The sequence below is a fragment of the Pelodiscus sinensis genome, chromosome 11, assembly GCF_052426305.1.
Source record: "Pelodiscus sinensis isolate ZL-2025 chromosome 11, ASM5242630v1, whole genome shotgun sequence".
Taxonomy (NCBI): Eukaryota; Metazoa; Chordata; order Testudines; family Trionychidae; genus Pelodiscus; species Pelodiscus sinensis.
The window spans coordinates 27,130,360-27,153,547 of record NC_143062.1 but is presented as its reverse complement, the minus strand read 5'-3'; the positions used below and the strand labels follow the sequence as shown (position 1 = coordinate 27,153,547).

At 40.5% G+C, this 23,188-nt stretch overlaps 1 protein-coding gene and 1 pseudogene across 4 annotated transcripts in view; one reads left to right on the top strand and one right to left on the bottom strand.

Moving 5' to 3' along the window:
* EEFSEC (eukaryotic elongation factor, selenocysteine-tRNA specific) overlaps window positions 1–23,188 on the top strand; it is a 199,124-nt gene that overhangs the window by 138,739 nt on the left and 37,197 nt on the right. For 2 of the 4 annotated variants that reach the window (XM_006120222.5, XM_025183148.3), the window contains exon 6: window positions 3,270–3,426. The exons of 1 other annotated variant lie outside the window; for it this stretch is intronic. In XM_006120222.5, coding sequence (XP_006120284.3) covers window positions 3,270–3,426 — 157 coding nt within the window. Of the gene's footprint in view, window positions 1–3,269; window positions 3,427–22,519; window positions 23,032–23,188 lie in introns of those variants that run through there. One more of the 4 variants, XM_075938810.2, reaches the window with a different exon arrangement.
* LOC142830996 (uncharacterized) lies at window positions 16,974–18,921 on the bottom strand (annotated as a pseudogene).

The window sequence follows — 23,188 nt, the reverse complement described above, 5'->3', positions numbered from 1 at the left end:
TGCTGCTTTAGAACAGACTACATATCCCTTACTGTCTTTTCAGTGTTTGGCTTTTTAAGTTAATATTTCATAAAGAGAGAGAGAGAGAGATCTCAAAAGGCTATTCAGCTAATAGGCAAAGTGATTGCCATAGTAGATATTCTGAGAACTCAAAGGGGATTAATGTGAAATCCAGTGATTGGAGCTAAATTGCTGTTAAAGTAATTGGAAGTGTTGAGTTTCAGTGGGAGAAAACATGCGTTTCTGTATCTTCTTAAAGAGAAAAAGGGCTGTAAAATAAACTCTTAATGTTTTTATTTTAACAGAAATTTATCCAGGACTTGAAAAATGATCATTTGTTTTTAAGCAAATATATTTAAAAGTGGATGTGTTGTTTTCCTTGTATATTGTATTGTACAGTCAGCATTCTTTTTACCTTGTTGGGCATCTTCTCACAAATCTGTCGTCTTCAAGGACAAATCAATAAGAAGTTAATTTCTTCTAATCTCTGTCTAATGTGAAGGACCGAGAGTCAGGACCTTAATGGATATTCTTCTAAATTTTGCCACCTATGTGATTTTAAGCTAGTTGCTGGCCGCTATGTCATATAGACTTGCCAGGTGTCCGGTATTTGCCTGGACAGTCCGGTATTTTCGCCTCCTGTCCGGTAAAAATAATTCAGAGAATACCGGACACCTAAAATGTCCAGCATCTTCTGATTTTTTTCCCCTGGCTATGAGGCAAAAATGCCGGGCACCTGGCAACCCTACAAACACGGCGCCCGGCCTCCCCGAGCCCCCCATACCCCTGGTTCCCAACCCCCCAATCCTAGCCCCTATGCTTACCTGGTTCCGCAAAGCTGCCAGCACAAAATGGCTGCCGACCAAGGCCCCTGGGTCTTAGTACTCAACCTCTCCCCTGTTCCTATCCCTGCACTCACTCTTAAAGGGGACTTGCTGTTTTAATGCTGTTTTATTTTAATTTTATTTTTTTCTTAAGTCTTGGAGTCCTTCACCCCCTTCCCCCCCCGGTGGGTTTTTTTTAGGCGGGGGGGGGGGGTTCGATATTTTTGTTTCAACCATCTGGCAACCCTACACTATGTGCCTCAGTTTTTGCTTGTAAAATGAGAGTATTGCTTTTCTATCTTGAACAGATGTTGTGGTATTTAGTTTTTGTAGTACTTTAGTGACATGTCATAAAAGAGGTTTGCCAGCTGCAGAATATTTGTAATAACTAGAAGAAGGAGGAGTATTAAATATTGTTGCTTGGCACTGTGAAAATCTAGAAAACTGAGTCCTTGCCTCAGTGCTTACAATCTTGATATCCTATCTTGCAAACTTATCACTTAGGTGAGGGCAAGAGTGGGACTTAAGTAGACTTATTTCAAAAGGGTAAATCTATTTAATGACAGTTGTAATAAGCAAATGATAGTTTCAGAATTGTTAGGTTTTTTCTATTATCCATATATTAGTTGTAGGTTATCACTCCATTCCCTTTAACAGCACTATATTACAGTGCCTCTAACAGTTGCTCAAAGAGAGATTATTCTGAACTGTTCCGACATCCGTGCCAGACTGAATGAGTCAAAACTAAACCATGCTGCCATGATGTTCACCCTATAATTCAATTATATAAATAATTAAATGAAATATAACGGCGCATTCTTAAAATGCAGTAAAGTCGTTATTTTAGGGGTTTTTTTTAAAAACCTGATCTGCCTTCCCTTTTATAGCCAATTACAATGAAACAGTTGGTGTATGGAAAGCTCTACACTGAGGCAGGAGATACCTTCTGTATTCAAAATGAAAGGGTGAAAAGTACCTTAGGTAGTTTAGTGGTGGACACCTTTGAAATACCTAGTTTTAGAATAGGGATGTTAAATTGAGATTAATGGGCTAATCGAATAGGTGATGCAATTTGCATTGACTGTTCGATAAGTCGATAAGGGCACCTCTGCCTTTGAAGTGCTGTGGGGGTCATGGGGACAGAGGGGACTTAAGCAATCCCCTGCTGGCCCCGTGCTCCCCATGGCGTTTCAGAGCGGCAGTGCAGCTTTGAGCCCGGGGTCAATGGGGGATTTCAAAGTGGCAGCGCTGTGTGGAGCACAGGGGTCCATGCAGTGCTGCCGCTTTGAAGCATCCCTTTCTCTCCTCTCTTCTCCCCCCCCCCACCCCGCTTCCTCTTTCTGATAGAGGCAGCAAGAGGGAGGGAAGCGACTAGTTGACTAGTGTGTCAGCTATCCAATAAGCATTTGCTTATTGGATAGTCAACTAGTTGTTCATATCCTTAGTTCAAAAACTTCTTTCACTCCACTGAAATGATTCTAAAGTACTTCATACACCAAAGGCTGGTACTACAGTATTGAAGAACTCTAGATATTTTTTTCAGCTGGGATTTTCTGTTAAGTTTGCGCATTTTTTATAAACAATAGAAAACTTAGCTGTCCTTTTGCCTAACTAGACACATGAGAAAGATGCTAATTATTCTTCACATAACTTATGTGAGGCTCATGAGTATTATTCCCCCTATTTTTACTGTAGGGAAGTCTGTAAGAAACTCGCAGAGGTTCCCTTACACTTTTGGAAAAGAGTTGGGTTTAAAACTCCTTTGTTCCTGTTTATCAGTCTTGTGCTCACTCAGGGTACGTCTAGACTACATGCCTCTGTCGCCAGAGGCATGTAGATTAGGCTACCAGGCATAGGAAAATGAAGCGGCGATTTAAATAATTGCCGCTTCATTTAAATTTACATGGCTGCCGCGCTGAGCCGACAAACAAAGCTGATCAGCTGTTTGTCGGCTCAGCGCGATAGTCTGGACGCTCCCCTGCCGACATCAAAGGTATTTGTCGACCACCCAGGTATGCCTCCTGGGATGAGGTATACCTGGGTGGTCGACAAATACCTTTGATGTCGACACCCGCGCGTCCAGACTATTCCGCTGAGCCGACAAACAGCTGATCAGCTGTTTGTCGGCTCAGCGCCGCAGCCATGTAAATTTAAATGAAGCGGCGATTATTTAAATCGCCGCTTCATTTTCCTATGTCTGGTAGCCTAATCTACATGACTCTGGCGACAGAGGCATGTAGTCTAGACGTACCCTTAGAGTAAGTATTTATGTATGTTGCATGCCATTTGAAAGTTGTGGCCATCCTAGGTTCATGCTGATGAAAGCTTTAAAGCACATCAAATTATAATGTGTTCCATATGTATATAATTGTTCTAGTTACTCTATGATTTAGACTCACATGTGTGTGTCATATATAAAATAGATATATTTATTTTCTTTTACAGGTGCTGGATGATTACAATGTGATTGGTCGTTCATTGTTTAAGAAGGAGACCAACATCCAGATTTTTGTAGGGCTAAAAGTCAAACTGTCTACAGGAGAGGATGGAATAATAGAGGGTGGCTTTGGGCAGAGTGGCAAATTTAAAATCCGAATTCCAGGTAAGCGCTCTTCCCTTCAGTTATCAGAAATCTCAACTTGGCACGAGGTTTAGTGGTATGCTTATCAGTTAATTTTCTCTTGATGGTCAACTCCATTGTATCCAACTGTACTGGGCCAGAGCACCCTGGCTGCGAAGGGGACAGCAGGCTGGATGGCAGGCCCCTGCAGTGGTGGTGGGACTGATGGTGGGTCCTCATGGCCATGTCAGGACCTAAGTTCAGTGGTTAATCATTTAAGCGCTAGAATTTACTCTTTTAACATCTCAGGTGTGGACGACTTCAAAACATTGTCCAAATGAGGACTGATCCTGATTTTTCACAAAAGAGAGCCAGCTAGTTGCAGCATCCATTCAGATCCAGATCTATCAGCAGTTGGTGTGTTCTTGTTTCTCAGCAGTCAGATCTGCCTGTAGTTAAGTGGCAGAGGCCATAACATTTTTAAATGCTATGTGGTGGAGCCACCCCTGGCATTTATCAGCAGACTTGGGGCTTGAAGGCTCTTCCCTTTTAGAGCTCAGCACCATGGAACGTACTTTTGAAGTGTGTAGATTTCAGTGTAAAGTTTCCAACAGCACCATGAGGAGTAAAAGATTATTGATGTGGAATTAAAACAAGTTAGCAAGAGTGTCTCCTCATTAATTTTTACTTGTAGTTATTTATGAAATACTGTACAATACATGAAGGATATAGATTCCTTAATCATGCTCCATATTGTGTGTATTATTCTGTAACATTCTTTGAAACATGAACTTTGATAAGTGGATTGAAGGGTTCTTGAGTGTATCTGTACCTTCTGAAACTGCTTTTGCATCTTTTGCTTTTATAATATTTTATGCTACAGTTGTTTTAGACCTTGGTAAGTCACTACCAAGGGGTTTTTGCCTTTAACATCACAGGATATTAGATGGTTGGCATTATGGCTTATTTGTGTTGTCACTGATATTTTGCTTTTCTCATTTGCAAGCATACTACTATAACAAAAGTCATTACATCAATAGGAGTGGTATTTAAAAATCAAATTGCAAAATGAGAGCAACTTAATAATAGGAATATTTTTCAATTATGTAGTGTCAGAAGGCTCTCTTAATTCCAATTTAGAAGACACTCAATTCCAGTTTAGTGGCCAGTTGACAATCCAAAGATGTCAGAGTCTTTTGAGAATGTAAACTAGTTAGTCCTTATTAGTATTGCTTACTTCTGTTATACAAATGGGGAAACTGAGGCCTTGTCTATACTTATCCAGAGATCAATACTCCAGAGATCAATCTTCCAGGGATTCAATTTAGTGGGTCTAGTAAGGACACTCTTAAATCGACCGCTGATGGCACCCTTGTCAAATCCAGTACTCTATGTGGTTGCAGGAGTAAGGAAAGTCAATGGGAGAGTTTCTCTCTTTGACCTTCTGCAGAGGGGAAGCTGTAGTAAGTTGAGCTACGTGTAGGTTGACTTGAGCTATGCTATTCACGTAGCAGGAGTTGCGTATCTTAGTTCGACTTTCTCCCCCAGTGTAGACCTGGTTTAACGCATGGAGTTAAGTGACATTGCACAGGGACACAGGAGATCTGGGAAAAGACTTGAAGTCTCCTGATTCCCAGTCCGTCTTTCAACACTGACCACTCTCCCCCTCAACTTATAGCTAGTTCCAGTTTAATGCAGCTCTTATGTGGTTGGAATTTGGGAGACTTCATCCTTTTGTCTTACCTAATTAATGTGGTGACTAAACTAAAATGCTCCCTGTTTGTGTCTTCAGTGGGGTAATGTAGCAGACGCTCTTAATTCCAGTTTAGCTGCCAGTTGGCAAACTCTGCCAGTGGGTCTGAGAGCTTAGTTGGCAGACACAATGAAGACTTTAAAATGATTTGCCATGGTGGTAGATGCATTTACTTTGCCCTTTTTTGAATTTGAAACCCTGCTAAATCATAGCATTGGGTTTTAGGCAAAAATAGTGCTGCAAGCATGGGTTTGTTTAAGATAAAAGAATGCGTGAATAGATCTTTCCATTAAAAAGAGCTCTAGATGAAAACCAAGGCAAAGTATTTGTGAATAACACTGCTCTGATGCCTTTTTTCAGTAGCCTTTCTTTTAAACCAAAGGAAAGACTGAGTGGTGGATGGATCAGCTGCTCACATGGGAATGAGTTCAGTACTCAACCTCTAATACAAATGCTGATGCATATCCTTCACTAGCTCCAAATGCTCTTAAAATTGCTGTAAAACAAAAAATAAATAGAAAATAGCCACAACACAGGAGAATCTTCAAGCAATGCACAGCTGCCAGGAAAGGTAGGCTTTGTCTACACTGAAAAGTTCACAGTGCAACTGTGGCCACTGCAATAACAGTAGGAGAGAGTTCTTCTAGCACTCTGTGTAAACCACCTCCATGAGGGGAGTAGCGAACAGTTCTGGGAGTACAGCTCTCAGTGCTGTAGCCTGGCTCTCACTGATGCGTTAGTGTTTTAAATTGCTGTGCTCATGGGGAGGGGTGTTTTTTCACATCCTGAGACAGGAAGTTACAGAGCAGTAAAGCACTAGTGTAAACTTAGCTGTAGAGATGAATTCAGCCATTCAAATTTAGTGAGCACTGTTAAGTGTTGTCAGTGTTGATTATGTGTATGAGATAACAGAAAAATTTGTCTATCTTGATTAAACTCTTGATGGAAAAAGCAAGTCTCACATAGGACAGGATGGAGCCTAATAGATTCCCTTTTCCAAGTAGGCCTTTGCCATTCTTTAGGAAGAGTGTGAGAAATGACAACTACCCTGTGTTCCCCATTTTTGCAAACATAATTATCTATTGTGTATTAACAGCGTGCTCAAATCTGAACAAAAGTAGGAAGAAATAGTCTCTGCTCCAGGGTGCTTACAGTTAAGTCACACTGATCATTTCTGAAGTTGAACAGGAGATCAGATCATAAAACAGAGAATCCCTCTCAGTTCTTGTTCTTCCAGTGAGTCTTTGTGTTGCGATCATGTTAGAATTCAATATTTTACAAGACAAAGGAGAAAACTATAGCTATTTTTTCTTTATCCTGAAGTAAGCTTGGAGGGTTTGCAGTCCAGAAAGAAGGGGCAGTGACCAAAGCAAGACTGTCCTATAGGTGAAAAGTATGTGTAATGGAAAGCAAATGGATGAATTGGAAACTTTTGGTTCCTTCAAGAGTTTCCAGCAGAGGGAAGAATAGGGGATACGATGCTGTTTAAGTCATCTGCAGTTCACATTCCTTTGTTAGGTCAGTGTTACTTTTTTAATGTGGCTGCATCCTGTTTATGGGTTTTTCAGGAATTTGTATTAAATTTAACTGGTCAGATTCTTCCCTTAGAGTCTGCAAGGGAAAGCCAGGCTGAAGGCTTTCTCCTATAGATTCCTTCCATAAAGAATCTCTCAAGCTTTCTGAAGTTCTTTAGTTAGTTTACTGAGGATTCCTTAACAAAGACATCGGACTCAAAACCAAACAAAATGATGAAAACTGCTTCAAACTAATATGCGGAACAGTTAGTTTTGTATTGGTTAAAACTAGTCTGGACTGCTGGATTGTAATTTGTAGAAATGAGAAGATTGGTTGGGTAGTTGACCTATGATAATTTTGGATTGGTTTTGTGGTGCAGAGATTTGTTGTTAAACCTCAGCTATAGCTCGGAGAAGTTGGTAGCTCAATTTTCTGGAAAAAAAATCGAGTGAGATGGGCAGTTTTGTCCAGTTTTATGTGGTCATTGGGAATCAGAGAACCTGTTCACCTTCTCATTTGTTTGCCTTCTGATTCTACCAGTGACTTTATGTACAACACTGGCCAAGATACTTTCTTTCTTTGTACCTTAGTCTCCCTCCCTGGTAATTATCTACTTAGGTGAAGCACTTTCAGGTCTGTGGATTAAAGTCACTGTATAAATAACAAAGAGGATTTGTGGCCTTTCTCTAGATAAGACCATACCTAGAATACTGCTTGCACTTGAGAGTGTTTCAGTCCTGGAAAAATGTCAGAAAATTGGATAGAATTCACAAGAGCAACAAAAACTATTAAGGAAATGGAGGGATTGATTTATGAGAGAAAGAAGATGAAAAGAAAGACACAGAACTTGGCTAAATGATGATGTGTGGGAGGTATGATTAGCTACAAATATTTGAAGAGCATTAACACTGAAGTTGGAGAGGAATCTTTTCGGGTGGTCCAAGGAGATAGAACTAAAAATAATAGTATGAAATGAAGAAAATGAAGCTCGACTATCGATAAAAGTTTCTTAACATAGATTTATGGAATTGTGGAATCATCTCAGCAGGTGAAGTGGTAGAAGTTCCATTGCTAAAGTTGCTCAAATATAGATTAGACCAAATGTTTGTGTACGCTCTAGAAGTATTAACCAGGCTGTTGGGAGGGATAAGAACAATGCAGTCTTAAACAGGCTTTTCCATCTCTGATTTCTGTGATTATATCAGGGCAAAATTTATTCCCAGAATGGCAAGATATGGCATACCTGTTGGAGTGGTGGTAATGGCATCTAAAGCAAAAATAGATATGCATTTGCTGGCAGATGTTTTTTATTCTGTTGGGATGGATTTTGCAGCAGGTTAATGTAATGCTTTAACTGTGGAAGAAATGATAGGAGATGCTAATCTACTACACGGCACTTATATTTTTCCAAACCATCATACTATGCCCTTCAAATGCATAAAAAGTGCAATATGTTCAGGGCTTTTCTATAAGATACATTTAATGGGCTTCTGAAAAACAACATTATAAAGGCAACATTATCCCAGAGTGCTTTGCAAACTATGCACTATGTGTAGTGAGAATTTCCACTGAAGTGCATCTCATTAAGGGAGTGACACATGACAACTGTTCTAGCAGTGCACAGAAACAGTACACTTCAGTGAAGAATTTAGTATTTTTGAGACTTATGAACAAATTTGGCAGAAAGCATTTGACCACTTGCACTACTTTAGGAAAATGCCACTGAATCTTTAATGACCTTGTACTCATATCCTCTAGAGCAGAGGTGAGCAGTAATTTTTGAATGAGGGTGGGGGGGGGACTTCAAGAATTTGGAAAGTGGTTGAGGGCCACACTCTTCCATGATATTAATGAAGGAGGTATGGGGCCTTGGATGGAGGTTGGGTATAGAAGGGAGTTTGAGTGAAGGAGGCAGTTGTGACCTGGGGCACTGGATTGGAGTGCAGGGGGTTGGATTGTGACCTAAGGCAGGGAATTGAGTTATGGGAGGGGTTGCAAGGATTTGGGTTGTGAGCTAGGGCAGGAGGGGACTGATCTGGGGCAGGGCATTTGGGTGGCGAATCTGGGAGGGGATATGAGTACAGGAGGGGGTCAGAGGATTTGGGTATGTGGAATAGGGGGCAGGAGTGGGGGACAGAGTTGGGGAAGGGAGGACCTGGGGTGCCAGAAGCAGGCTCTGACTAGGAAATTTACCAGCCAGAAGCCGTTCCTGAATCAGCCTCCCTGCCTGCCAGTGTTTCCTCTAAGCTGCCCGGCAGCACAGCTTCTCAGGTGATTAATCAGCTCTGCCCAGTCAATCAGCTCTGTGCACAGAGCCCTGAGCAGATGACTGGGCAGGGCTGATTAATCACCTGAGAAGCTGTGCTGCGGGGCAGCTTAGAGGAAACACTGGCAGGCAGGGAGGCTGATTCAGGAACGGCTTCTGGCTGGTAAGTCTCCTAGTCAGAGCCTGCTTCTGGCACCCCAGGTCCTCCCTTCCCCAACCTTCTGTACCCCACTCCTGCCCCCTATTCCACATATCCAAATCCTCTGACCCCCTCCTGTACTCATATCACTTCCCAGTCAGCTCTGTGCACAGAGCCCATAGCTGTTGAGTGGGCAGGGCTGATTAATCACCTGTGAAGCTGTGCGGCCACTGTTGCCTATCCTGCCCCCACACAGGTAGCAACCATGTGCTCTGGAGCCCTTTGTGTTCCAGGGCTGCCTGTTATTAAACAGGCAGCTCCCATTGGCTGGTTTTTGGCCAGAAACTGGCCAATGGGATTGTGCTGGGGGAAGGAGCAGCATGTGGGTGGGTTGAGGCAAGCGGGGATTCTGCCTGGGCCTCCCTGCAGCGTCCGCAGGCTGGATCCGGTGGCTTAGCAATCCAGATCCGGCCCGTGGGCTGTATTCTGCCCAGGCCTGCTCTACAAGACAGTAGTTCTAACAGTACAGTTATAATGGCACCTAGATGGGTTGTGGGATCAATGAGCAATTCAAAGGAATGTGAATCAATAGAATAATTTATTGCTAATATTCTCTGTAAGCTGTGGGCTTGTGTGGCAGCTCAAGAGAGATTCAGATGCCCCCCAACTGATTAATAGAGTGCCCAGTTAGGTTTTGTTTCTATTGATGATGCACATTAGCATGTGCCTTGGTGCACATAAAAGTGTATTCTCTACATGGGCAAAAAAAAATCCTCACATGGATGGAAAAGATTAGAGGGGACATTGTTTATTGTGGTCTTTTGTGGGTTTTGTTGTGTTTTTTTTTAGAGGTTTTGTATCCACATACTGACTTTCATTCTCTGCCCTTTATGAGATCATAATGTAAGATGGTGTGGCTCAGGTCAGCAGTTAGAAGATTAGCTGTGGACGTGCCTTTTCCATTGTTTCTGGCTTGGTATAAAGTTACTGTCATATGTAATAGTCTTTAAACTGGGTGGCTTTTTCAAATCTAATTTGAGCACACTTGATATCACATGCATAGTTCATTCTCATTTCTGACTCAGCCTTAATCAGCTAATTGTTAGGAAAGGATTTATCCTTTTTCTTGCTCTATGCCACATTTGACTGCAGCTCTCTTCTCATTGCAGTAGAAATTACTAGGCATAAGTGTTGTTAAAAAGCTACATTGTTTTTTAATGCAAAAGAAGCAGTGCATATCCAATAAATTCACAAGAGTTCAGCATACTTCTGTGCGTCAAGTGGATTTACATATATAAAATGCATACTTTTCATAGGAAGACACAAACAAGCAAATCGAAATATCAGGCTTTTTTCTTCGATATTTTTGTATCAATTCACAGTGATTGTGTTCCTCTTTTCTTACAGCAGATGAAGACAAAACCAAATTTATTTGTTAGCAAGCCTTTCTTTCACAAGTAGTTTTTAATCTTCCAGTTCCAAGTATTGGCATATATGAAAGAGCTAATATATTCCACATCTGTAGCCATACATTTGGTAGAAGCATTGTACCACCTAAAAGCATGAAAAGTTAGTCTAACTTATAACCACTCTATTCACTGATCTTATGTGCTTGGCTCAGAGTATAGAATATATATCTAGAATTTTATCTGTGATGCTATCGTATTGTTAGAGGATAATGTGAAAAGTGATACAAACTAGCTGATGATCTTTGTCCTGGAGACCTTACATTCTGGTGTGCAAAGCTAGATGTTGCAAGATTCTTGGTCTCATTCTGCTCTTGTCTCTTGCATACCAACAGGCAAGCCGACAGACTCACCAGGCCCCTAGGCAAGGTGGAGGTTGGGAGGGGGCTCCATGCTCATGAAGGGGATAGAGCCTCAGGTGGAAAGGGTGGTGCTGGGGCAGCTGGCTCTCCATATCACCCAGACTCTGCCCTCTGCCCCAGTGCTGTCAGGAGCATGCCATCTGGGACTCTGCTTCATGCTGCATGGCACTCCAGCAGCAGTTTAAAGTAGAGATGTCAACATGGTAGAAAGGAATGTAAAATTTTAAGGCAAACATTATAATGGAAAAATAGAGTATGTACCGTACCAAAAATCTAGACTGCTTTACATAAGAGCGACCATACTGAGTCAGACCAAAGATTGATCTAGCCCGGTATCCTGTCTCCCGACAGTGGCCAATGCCAGATGCCCCAGAGGGAGAGAACACAACAGGTAATCCTCATGTAATCCCTCTCCTATCATCCATTTCCAGGAAAACAGAGGCTAGGAGCACCATTCCTACCCATCCTGGCTAATAGCCATTTATGGACCTAACCTCCATGAATCTATCTAACTCTTTTTTAACCCTGTTAAAGTCCTAGTCTTCACAACATCCTCTGGCAAAGAGTTCCACAGGTTGACACTGCGCTAAGTGATGAAAAACTTCCTTTTGTTTGTTTTAAACCTGCTGCCTATTTATTAATTTCATTTGGTGACTCCTAGTTCTTATATTGTGGGATTAAGTAAATAACTTTTCCTTATTCACTTTTTCCATACCAGTCACGAATTTATAGACCTTTGTCATATCCCCCTTAGTCTCCTCTTCTCTAAGATGAAAAGTCCGTCTTTTTAATCTCTCTTCATATGGGATGCGTTCCAAACCCCTAATCATTTTTATGCCCTTTTCTGAACCTTTTCCAATGCCAATATATCTTTTTAGAGATGAGGTGACCACATCTGTATGCAGTATTCAAGATGTGGGTGTACCATGGTTTTGTATAGCGGCAATAAGATATTCTCTATCTTTTTTTTTTAAATGATTCCTAACATTGTTTGTTTGTTTGTTTGTTTGTTTTTTACTGCCACTGCACATTGAGTGGATGTTGTCAGAGAACTATCCACAATGACTCCAAGATCTCTCTCTAGTAGTTATAGCTAACTTAGTCCCCATCATATTGTATGTATAGTTGGGATTATTATTTTCCAATGTGCATTACTTTACATTTATCAACATTTAATTTCATTTGCCATTTTGTTGCCCAGTCACTTAGTTTGTTGAGATTTTTTTTTTAAGCTCTTCACAGTCTGCTTTAATACTTAGAAAATCAGGAGGTTTCTTTATAGGTCTCCCAGGCTATTAATTGCTGATAGTTCTGGAGTTCTTGTAGTTTTGCTTTGGCAATTGTAGCCTGATTGATTATTGCAATTAGAAAATTATTTATTGGGGTGCACCATTCACTACTTTTAAGTGACAGGTTCTTTATTCAGATGACTACTTAATTAAGGTGATATTAGTGAAACACCCAAAAACTTTAGGACCTTTAATTAAAGAGAGACAAATATAATTGAAATAATAGAAAAATCAATATACATTAGTATAAACAAATGAGTAAAGTGGTTTCCTGCATTGCTCATACTTAATCTTACATTGTGCATATTTATAACCTTATGAAGGCTATTTAGAAACAAAGATGGAAGAAAAGTAAGTAGAGAGCATCCTAATGTGCTGGGTCAGGCTTTCTTCTAGGGCTGTCCAAAGTTATCTTGATATCCCTGTAACATATTAGATATCCACATCTTGTATACACCTTTTCCTGTTCCACCCACATATGCCTGGTGCCACGAGAATACGTAAGTATAGCTACAGAGAGCTTAATTTTTGTGGGGGATCCCACCTTTTGGAATCCTTTTCTTGTGTTACATGAAAATAGGATAATCTCCCTCCCTTAGGCCAAAAGGAAAAGCACATTTTATGTCCATGTCTGCCCAATCTGGTCCCCTTTTATTAAAAGAAAATACAAGATTGCAAGCCACTAAGCCTCATGGTTTGCCTTCACTGTCAGTGTCAGGTGCGGCTGAACAGCTTTTCGGTTGAGAGCAGAACACAGAAACCCAAGGGCAAAGAAATCTGTATAAGTTGCATTTTATTTAAAAGCTGAAGATTAGTTATGCTTGTTCTTTCACAGTCCTCCTTCCCCTACCCTCTAAAACAAACAAAACCTAAAATCCTTAAGGGATACTTTGAGTATAAATCTCTTTTCCTCTTTGTGAAAATTGGCTAGTATAGTATGGACAGAGGCTGAAAGAGGATTGTTGCCAGGGAAGCATCACTTCCCTTTATGATCCTCTCTTGAGCGGATTACTTTGTGACAATGTAAAAGTCCTGTTGACCACAAAGGAGCTAGAAGTCTGGATTGCATTTACATGGAGAACCTGGCCAGGAGGAGTCTAGCCTACCTTGTAAGCACACGTTGACCTTTGAAGGGCTGAATATATAGATTTATTGACCTTGGAGAGTATTGTTGGCTGAGTCAAAGCCAGGATTTATATACTTTTCTCTTGATTGAAAACAGAAATCAAATATGTATTTTTTTTTATATGTTGCTCCTCCTTTTCTGTGCTAGTGTCTGGAAGTTCTTGCCTTTTGACAGTAATGAGTGAAGTGCAGTAGGTTCTCTCTAAGCGTGGAGCCTTAAAAAGTGTTGCATTGATTTTAAAGATTGACTTGACAGGCAGCTGGTCATTGTGGGCTAGAGTTAATAGGATTTGCAAGTGTTCTAGGACCCAATTCATCTTCTGCTACTTTACAGTAACTCCGTCTAGGTTTTATTTCTCTAGTTTATCAGATGATGAAGTTGGTTTTACCTACAAAAGCTAATGCTACTATATATTTTTATTAGTCTCTGAGAGCATGTCTCCACTACAGAGTTATTTCGAAATAAGAAGGCAAGCATCCACACCTGGGTTTTATAAATATGTACAAGTAGAAGTAGTAATTATAGAATTTAAATGTCATGCGGTAGTTGTGGTGAGTATTGGAAATTAAATATTTCTATTTTGTGTAAAAAAGTCCTTTATGCTTTTTTATTTTGATTGTTCTCCCATTTCACCTTCCCTTCCCACTAACATTTCTTCTGATGTCTTTTTTAGAGTCTGGGCTCATATACATTTTAGGTGTTATATGCCATTAGGACTTCTTCAGGGCACGTTTGTTTGTTTGTTTGTTTGTTTGTTTGTTTTTTTAATTGTAAGCTGTTTGAAGCATTGACTGTAACAGTAATCACTGCTTCATGGGCTTTGACCTCTGTCATGTGACAGGGATACTAACCTTTGGAACCTTGACTCAGCCCATGTGTATAGGACCAAGAAATAGTTTGTTTCCTAGCAGTACTCTTGTGTCAGATTTATATCACATACATAATACCTTACATAGAACTCATCATAGTTTCAGTGCTTAGCAAAGAATAGACATAAACAGAGCTAGACCTGTAAGGATGGTCCTGTGTTATAATATTATGCATAAGTTACTAAAGCATTTCCTGTATATAAATATAGTTAAAAATGAGTGGCACCACAGAAACTAATAAAGAGAGGGAGGGAGAGGGAGAGATGTGTATATATCTATAACTAGAGAGAGAGAGTATCAGAGGGGTAGCCGTGTTAGTCTGAATCTGCAAAAGCGACGAGGAGTCCTGTGGCACCTTATAGACTAACAGAAGTGTAGGAGCATAAGCTTTTGTGGGCAAAGACCCACTTCGTCAGATGCATGTGACGAAGTGGGTCTTTGCCCACGAAAGCTTATGCTCCTACACTTCAGTTAGTCTATAAGGTGCCACAGGACTCCTCATCACTTTTAGAAAGAGAGAGATGTCTCAGAGGGGTAGTCATGTTAGTCTGTAACTGGAAAAAAATAAAACACAACAAATGGTCCTGCAGCATCTTAGAGAGTAACAAAAAATATAGATAGCAACATGAGCTTTTGTGGGCAAAACCCACTTCAGTGCCAGAGCTTCAGCTATAATAATGGCTGCAGGGACCATAGCCCAAGAGTAACAATTATTGTGTAAGAAAGGATAAAATAAACAACCCACCCTGATTTTAAATTATTTTCTTTATATAATGTCTGAGTTTATAATCTTGATCATAGGATCTCTAGCCCTAGGTGAGTACTTATTGCACACAGTAATGGATTTTAACATAATGTGTTTTTTGCCTCTTGAGTTTATAATGTTCTGTAAGTGGTCATATAGTAACTCTGCTGGACAGTAACGTTGTAGGTAATCTCAGGAATTTGCTTTCACTCTGCAGCTTTTTAGCTATCCAGCTTCATTTACCTCATGCGTTAGAACTTTCTCTTCACCTCCCACCTTTGCCCTCCCCTCTTTCTTTGGGTGTTAGTTAGCCTTGCTTATTTCTACAGTCCCTTTCTCAAGCAATCATTCCTGATTATTTCAAATCTTTTTCCTCAACCCCAAATACCTCTTCCCCAAACAATTGCTTTTAATGAAGTAAATAAAACCCATATTAAATACTGAACAAACAAACTGGATGCCTGCCATCCCCTTCATCACTTTGCCTGTTGCCTCATCTTTCATCTAGTTTGGTCTTTTTAGAAAGTAAATAAGGAGGAATTGTTGCCTGCACAGATTTCTCTATCCCTTCCACACTGTAGGGACACACACCTTGACCCAGGTCCTAAGGCTCAAGGTGGAACCCTATTAATTTATACACCCACCCTTACCCAATTCCTAGGGCTCAGGGTGTAACAACCTGCGGGTCGGCAGGATCTTTAGCCACTTGAAAGAGCCTCACACAGTAGTATCCTTATCCTCTATTTATTGACAATTCCCAAACAAGCAGAATGCACATGCTAAGCGCACAGTGTCATACTCACCAATCCTGATAAAGGCAGGCAGACTTCCCCTGTTAGACAGGCAATTTCAGTCTCTCTGGTCTTAGGCTGTGTCTCAGAGGTGAGTTCTTCTTTTCCAGGTCTTCCCCCTTCCTCCTGGTCCTCTTCCGGCCTTTTCTTCCTTTAGTACGTCTGATGATCTTCCTTTCTTCTTCTTGAACCCCAGTTTATATAATGAAACCTAAGCAATTGCTTAGCAATACCATAACCAATTATTTTAGTATAATTTTACTACCCAATCATAACAAAATTACCTAACCAATCATACCCCACCACCTTAATTGATTTACATCTAGCAAAATTAATTATACAGCAGACAGAAATAGTTACAAACCAGACAGAGATCACACAGTCAAACAATAGGAAAGTGTAGTGATAATGCTCATAGGATGAGGATTCCACAACATCCTCTATTGATAAGCAGTTTCTTGCCAAACAGAATTAGGGTTGCCAGATGGTTGAAACAAAAATATTGAACATATCCCCCCGCCCCCCCAAAAAAAAACACGGGGGGGGGGGGGAAGGACTCCAAGACTTAAGAAAAAAATAAAATTAAAATTAAACAGTATTAAAACATCAAGTCCCCTTTAAGAGTGAGTGTAGGGATAGGAACAGGGGAGTGGCCGAGCACTAAGACCCAGGGGAAGCATTGCTTCTCCTTGGTTGGCAGCCATTTTGTGCTGGAAGCCTTGCGGAACCAGGTAAGCATGGGGGCTGGGGTCAAGGGGCTGGGGGTGTTGGGAGTTGGAGGGGGGGCTCGGGGAGGCCGGGCGCTGAGTGTTTGTAGGGTTGCCAGGTGCCCAGCATTTTCGCCTCCTAGCCAGGGGGGAAAAAAACAGAAAATACCAGACATTTTAGGTGTCCGGTATTCTCTGAATTTTTTTACCGGACAGGAGGCGAAAATACCGGACTGTCCGGGTGAATACCGGATACCTAGACAGAATAAAGAAATTTGTGCATAACACCACTTATCTTGAGATCTGTTTCTTTATTTGGTGACAGTGGAGGAGCTATCAGGGAAACGTCTCCTCCTCACAGCCTGGTGTGTCACTTTGTAATACAATTTAGATGGAACTGTGAGTATGTGACTCCAGGCCTTACAGTAATGGCTGCTACTCTTCAATCTGGCTGCAGAAGGCGGCTGGTTTAGGCCTAGCACAGGCCTTCCAACATGGCTACAGAAAAGCCATATTGTTACAGTCCCCTCCTTAATGACGCTTTTACCAAAGCGGTCATTACTATTTCAGGAGTCCAATACTCAGACTGGCTGAGCTTGGTCTTGCCTCCTCGGTACCATTAACAAGGGCATCATTTGACTTTGCATGCCAGCTTCCTGTATTCTTTGAACAGTTCTCTTCACCCAGCAAGCCATTAGTACTCACTAATAAAACCAATTGGATTCCAATGATCACCACAATAGGGTGAACCATTATATTTAGCACACCTGTTGCAGAAGGTGACCAACCTAATAGCCTTTCCCACCAGGAGTGATGTCCTGCATCTGCAATAGTGTTAAGTACATGAGTAATTTCTGTATTATTATGCTGTACTTCAACATGTATTTGTTCTCCTGTTTTTGCAATATACTGTAAATGTGAATATAGCATAGGACGGATTAACAGTTTTCTTATTGTGGTCATATTCATACCTAAGGTTACACGTGTTACATTGTGATACAGTTGTGGTTTAAACTTCAAGTAATTTATAGTCCATACAGGTACATAGTATTCAAAATCACAACTCTTAATCTTTGTAATGTTACAAAAGCATCTGTTAACTAAGTAAGTCATAAAATACAATTCCTTATTACTACAGTTGGACAATGACTTCTTACACATACACATCCCTTTCCTGCATATACAACAGCTGATTTTTGTTCAGTGAATATATCAAACATACATCTTTGGGTTCCTTTGTCTTTTACATAGAAACATTCATCCTTTTATTGTAAATTTTGATCCTCACACATGTATCCCAAATTGTCATGGGGCACACATGGAAACATGTCAATGGTCTTCTATTGTTGGTTTTCCTTATATGCCCAGGAATGATGAACAGTGGAATACAGAATCAAATTTTTTGTGAGCTGAATTCCCATAGGCACTATTGGATAAATATCAATAGTTAGGCTAGGGTGTACAGTTACTACAAATGCTTTTAAAACTATTTGATCTTTGTTTAGGGTAAAATTTACCAACTTCCACCAGGCGATTAATTGTCTCTCCTCTTCTGTAACATTTTCCCACAACAGTTTTCTTATTTCCAAAGGCAAATTTCCTTGCATACCTTCCCAGATTATTTGAATGACCAATTGCTGACTTATTTCCTGAGCCTGTGTACAGGCTAATGCTAGGGATACATTTTCTTGTATTGATCCCATAGTTCCTGTAAACAATAACAAATCTTTTCCCCCTTGCTATTGCCATACTGGCAATATTCTAGAAAATAATTGTTGTCCCATACCTAATTTTGATAAGGATGCACTAACAGGCTTTCCGAGCTCTTGTATTTCACCTGTCACAACTCAATTTGTTTGCCAGTACTTCTATGTTAGCGGCATCCAATACTCCAACTCCTAACCCAGTTCCACCCAAAACAGTATCCAATAAACCTCTGGGGGGGGGGGGTTCTTCTGATGGGTTTGTCAATGTACCATAATTGTAGCCATGCTGCCCACCCCTTATGGAATGTCTGCACATATGGGGTGCATTGAGGTATGACCTTGGACGCATTTAACCCAGTAAGGTCCAGCTCAATTTGCTTTAGAGATCGTATTGGTGATATAATTATTTGCTCTCTATGATCCAGTTTTACCACATGTGGACCGTTCAGTGAGTGTCGTCTTGGTTTTTGCATATCAGACTCAGTGGCAATTATTTTAAAATGTAATTTTACCCAGAGGCCTTGCAATATGTATTCACCTACTTCAACAGGGATGTCAAGAAAATTAATTAGACACTGATATTGTAATTGAACTTTAGGTTGCCTTTTAGCACAATTACTTCCCTGTGTTTCTTTAATCCATTCTGGGGATCCCAGCTCTCCTATGTCCTGGGTATCCACCTGCCACGGTATGTTAGTGCAGTTTCCTGATATTTGCAATTGTTTCCCTGAGGAACTAGTCAGGGTGCTGGGCCTTGATTCCCAGATTTGAAGCAAGTGAGGCTCATTAAACCTTATTAGCATCCTAATGTCAGTGTCCCCTCCTGGCTGCCATGCAAACCTCATAACCTTCAGTATCCCACATTTTGGAGAGAACTAAGTGGATTGACTTCTTGTTTCTGAGTGAGCTTAAGGCAGTCAACGTTATATATTTTGTTTTTTGGTCCCGTACAATTTCCTTCCGTAGAGGTAGAGTATCCAGTCATTAATGACAACTTAGATTGTGATGGGGCTTCTGGTGACAGCCTGCCAGTTATGTTACGGTGATAGGTGAATGCCTTTTCCCAGCACAAGCAACAGCTGGTGTAATTGAACACTATAGGATTGATCCAGCATTGTGCCATTACCCAGAAATTATTTTTCCATACATTTACTACATGGATGTTGACAGGCCAGAGAATAGGGTTCGCTGTCAGACAAAACAACATGGAACATAAAACACAGACACACACAGTTGCGACAACAGCTTCTTCATAGCGGTGCCCAGGTCACTTGTGTTCTTCTGCTAGCACCAGTCTGAAAGACAAAACAGAGATTTTTCTAACCACTCCCCCCCCCCCCAGAGTGGGGCCAGTTAGAGATTACTGCTCTGCACGCGCAGTCTGAATCAGTATATATTGACAGGGTAGCTTCCTGAGCCTCCTCCTGTAACACCTTCATCATGGCCCCCACTTCTGAATGGTCTTGTGGTTAAGGTTTTATGGTGGGCATCCAGGGCTTTTCATTCAATTCCTGGCTCTACCACAGATTTCTCATATATATATTTGAGTAAATCACTTAATCTTTTATTGCCTCAGTTCTCCATCTCTATATTAAGAATAAGAATACTTCACTTGCCTTATCTTTTTAGAGTGTAACAATCTGGGGTATGGATTCTCTTTCTGTTTATCAATACAGCACGCAGCATATTAATTTAAGATATAATAAAAATATTGCCAGAAAAATAAAAATTTGGTTTTTGTTGTTGCAAAGCCTTGATCCAGTTCTTCTACTCTTAATCATTATGAATTAGGAATAATGAATTCTCTCTTAAACTAGTGTAATGGTGATGCAGCATATACAAAGAGAGATATAAACGTGGAGACATTGGAATGGATGCGTAGAGTAACCCTATTAGTGCAGGGGAGCGGACATTTTTAAGGAACTGGAAATGTGCCAAAGCACAAAAGTTTCTGCTGCCAGAAGGGAGCTAGGTGGTATGAAGTGTGGATTTTGTTTTTCATAGCTCATTGCTATTAAGTGTTCAAACAAGCTTCTCCTCTGAAGATACATAGATTATAGTTGCTCTGGCGTTCAAATGGGAACTGACTTTTTTTTTTTTTTTTTTTTTTAAAGGTCAGTATTTCCTTAATTTGCAACTTTTTTCCCACAAGAAGATCTTGTTTGCTTGATACGTGGCTTTCTACCTTGGCTTTAAACAAATCACTTACAGAAACATTTCAGCCAAGGCAGAATTGAATTATATTGAAATGCTTTTTTCCTTTTGCTACCATGCTTTGGAGTTATACCAACATAGCTATGCTGTTATAGAGCTTTAGCTGAGTTAGTCTGCTAGGGTATGTCTAATGGCTCTGTCGACAGAGCCATATAAACTAGCTTACCCGACATAGTCAATGAAGCAGGGATTTAAATAATCCCCGCTTCACTTAAAAAAATGGCCTAGTGAAATGAGGTTTAAGGAGCGGTTGACAAAGGCTTCCCTTGTCGACAGATCCGTGTCTAGACTCCCGCGCTGTGCTGGATCAGCTGATTGTCAGCACAGCGTGGTGGCCATTTTTATTTTAATGAAGCGGGGATTATTTAAATCCCTGCTTCTTTGACTATGTTGGGTAAGCTAGTTTACATGGCTCTGTCAATAGAGCCATGTAGTCTAGACACACCCTTATAGAAAAAAAACAACAAATAGTCTGGTGTCAACATGTTTTGTTAGTCTGTAAAGTGTTACCAGACCATTTGTTGTTTTTTTAATGCTGTTATAGTCTCCATGGTGTCGATGTAGCTTCCACATCTCTATATTTAAAACTATATGCTCATGGGTTATGAAGGCATTTCTGGGGTTTGGCTATAGGCAGCTAGCTTCATTTTACCCATTATTAGAGCTGTCTTGGAATGGAAAAATGGGACGGAGAACCCACTAAGTGAACTTATGTAGGGCACATGAATCCACCCCCCTACCCACTATTTCTAATTGGAGCTGTCTAAGCCTGTCTTAATACAATTTAACTATCGCAAGCCAGAAGGATTTTATTTATGGGACAGAGCCCGTCAGAACTTCCTTCAACCCCTGAGAAGCTGTGAATATGAGAGCTGCTCGAGCAGACATGCTGAGTTAGTGTACGCATTTCTTTAATAAGGCAGGGATTGATGTCTTTTGCAGTTCAGGGGTTAGGTAAACAGCAGTCCCTCAGTTCAAGGCTCTCCATGTTCAGTTGTTTGTTTATGTGGATCTCAAAAGGTTAGGTTAGCCTTCTTGACATCTCAAGGGAGCTTTCCTGACCATGGAGTAACCTCATCTCCTCCAAAGTTGTACAGAACACGTAGCATCCCTTTTCAGAAGAGTACTGCAGAAGAGAATGGGGATGCCTAGAACTCTGACAAAAAATGTGGATATAGCTTAAGTGGGCACTTGTGATTACTTTAAGGGACTAACTTTAATAATGCATAGCAAATATTTGGGTAGAGGATATTGGTCTGTTTATGTGTATAGTATCTGCTCCATTACAAAACAAACCACTAACTGCTCTAATCGATTACCTCTGTATTTCATAAACCAGTGTACTTGATGTCAGCACAGCTCTGGTAATGAATCTGATTTACTTGCACTCCTTCTGCAGATTTGGTGCAACAAAGCAATAAACATAATACAATAGGTCCTACAAAAATAGGTGGCAGTTATAATAACTTCTGCCTGTTTAAACATCATGTTTTTAAACAGACAGTAATACAATCCAAAGACTATGTTCCTCTGTAGATAATTTTTAAAGGTGTGTCCCATTTTGCACATACTGTTCAACAGAGTTTTTAAAAGACAGAATTGAGTAGAAAGAATGGTACTTATAAATACCACAGGGAAGGATGTAGCGCAAAAACTGGAATAAAATAAATTGCACTTGAAGCTTAAGTATTACTTGTTTCCTTTCTTAATCACCTGCTTGGCTGCTATTTTTCACCAGCAGTTGTAACAGAGGAGATAAATTAACAATTTCATGGAATAATGTATCTTTGAATAGTGAATTTCATCATAACCATTCCCCTCCATTCCCCTCCCCCTTCCAAATAGATACAAGATGGCATGCTTGATATATCAGCTTGTTGATGATTCTGTGGGAATTTCTTCTGATTTTCCTTAGAGTAGGATGTTATTTTTAGGAATTTGAAGATGGCTTTTTTCCTTTTCGTGTTAAGATAAAATCTTATGAGAGCTGACTAGAGCCCTTCCCCCTCTCTTAAATTTAGCTTATTTTGAATCCTAAAACTTGTTGAATGAGTTTGGCTTATTTAATTATGATGTTTCAATTGTCTGTAGAGCTCCAATCTGAAACTACAATGCGAGCACCTTACAGATATTAATGAATTGGCCTCACAACTTTGTAGCTATAGCAAAATATCTTTTTTTTTCCAGATGGGGAAACTGAGACACAAAGAAATATTGAGATTGGCTTACATGCCTGCAGGAAGTTCCTGACAAAGCCAGGAATTGACCTTAGGCTTCCCTTCTACTTGAGTTATAATGATATGGCAACAGGACCACTCTCTTAATGTAGGACTATATCAACCGCACAGCTATTTCAAGAAACCTCTGACGTCCTGTGATCCTACATAGGAGAGCTCCAACAAAGCAGGACTGTCCTGTGAAAATCAATATGGGTGGCATCCAAACATGAAGGAGTGTCTGTCCAGCGGGCACCACATTCCATGTTGGTTAGATTGTGAAAGTCCAAATTCATGGGGTTTTGTCCCTTTTAAATAATGTGTGCGGTCTGTCGTAAATGTTGGGTTTCATTTTTAATCAGCATTAATATGATGACAGGAGTGAGACAACTGAAACACAAGGAGATTATCTCTTCCTAGCCAAGTGCTTCCATTAGCTAGGAAATATAGGTTTCTATTAAATGAAACAGACAGATGGGCCTTTGGAGGTGGCTGGGAATGGGAGGGGGAAGAGAAGGGATAAGGGGTGAAAGTTGAGGTTTAGAAAATCTCTATAAAAAATAAAAACAAACCATCCATCTTGATGGTTGGCGTTTTAGCCTCCCAATGCACTTTAGGGATGCTGCTCTGATTCCTATCA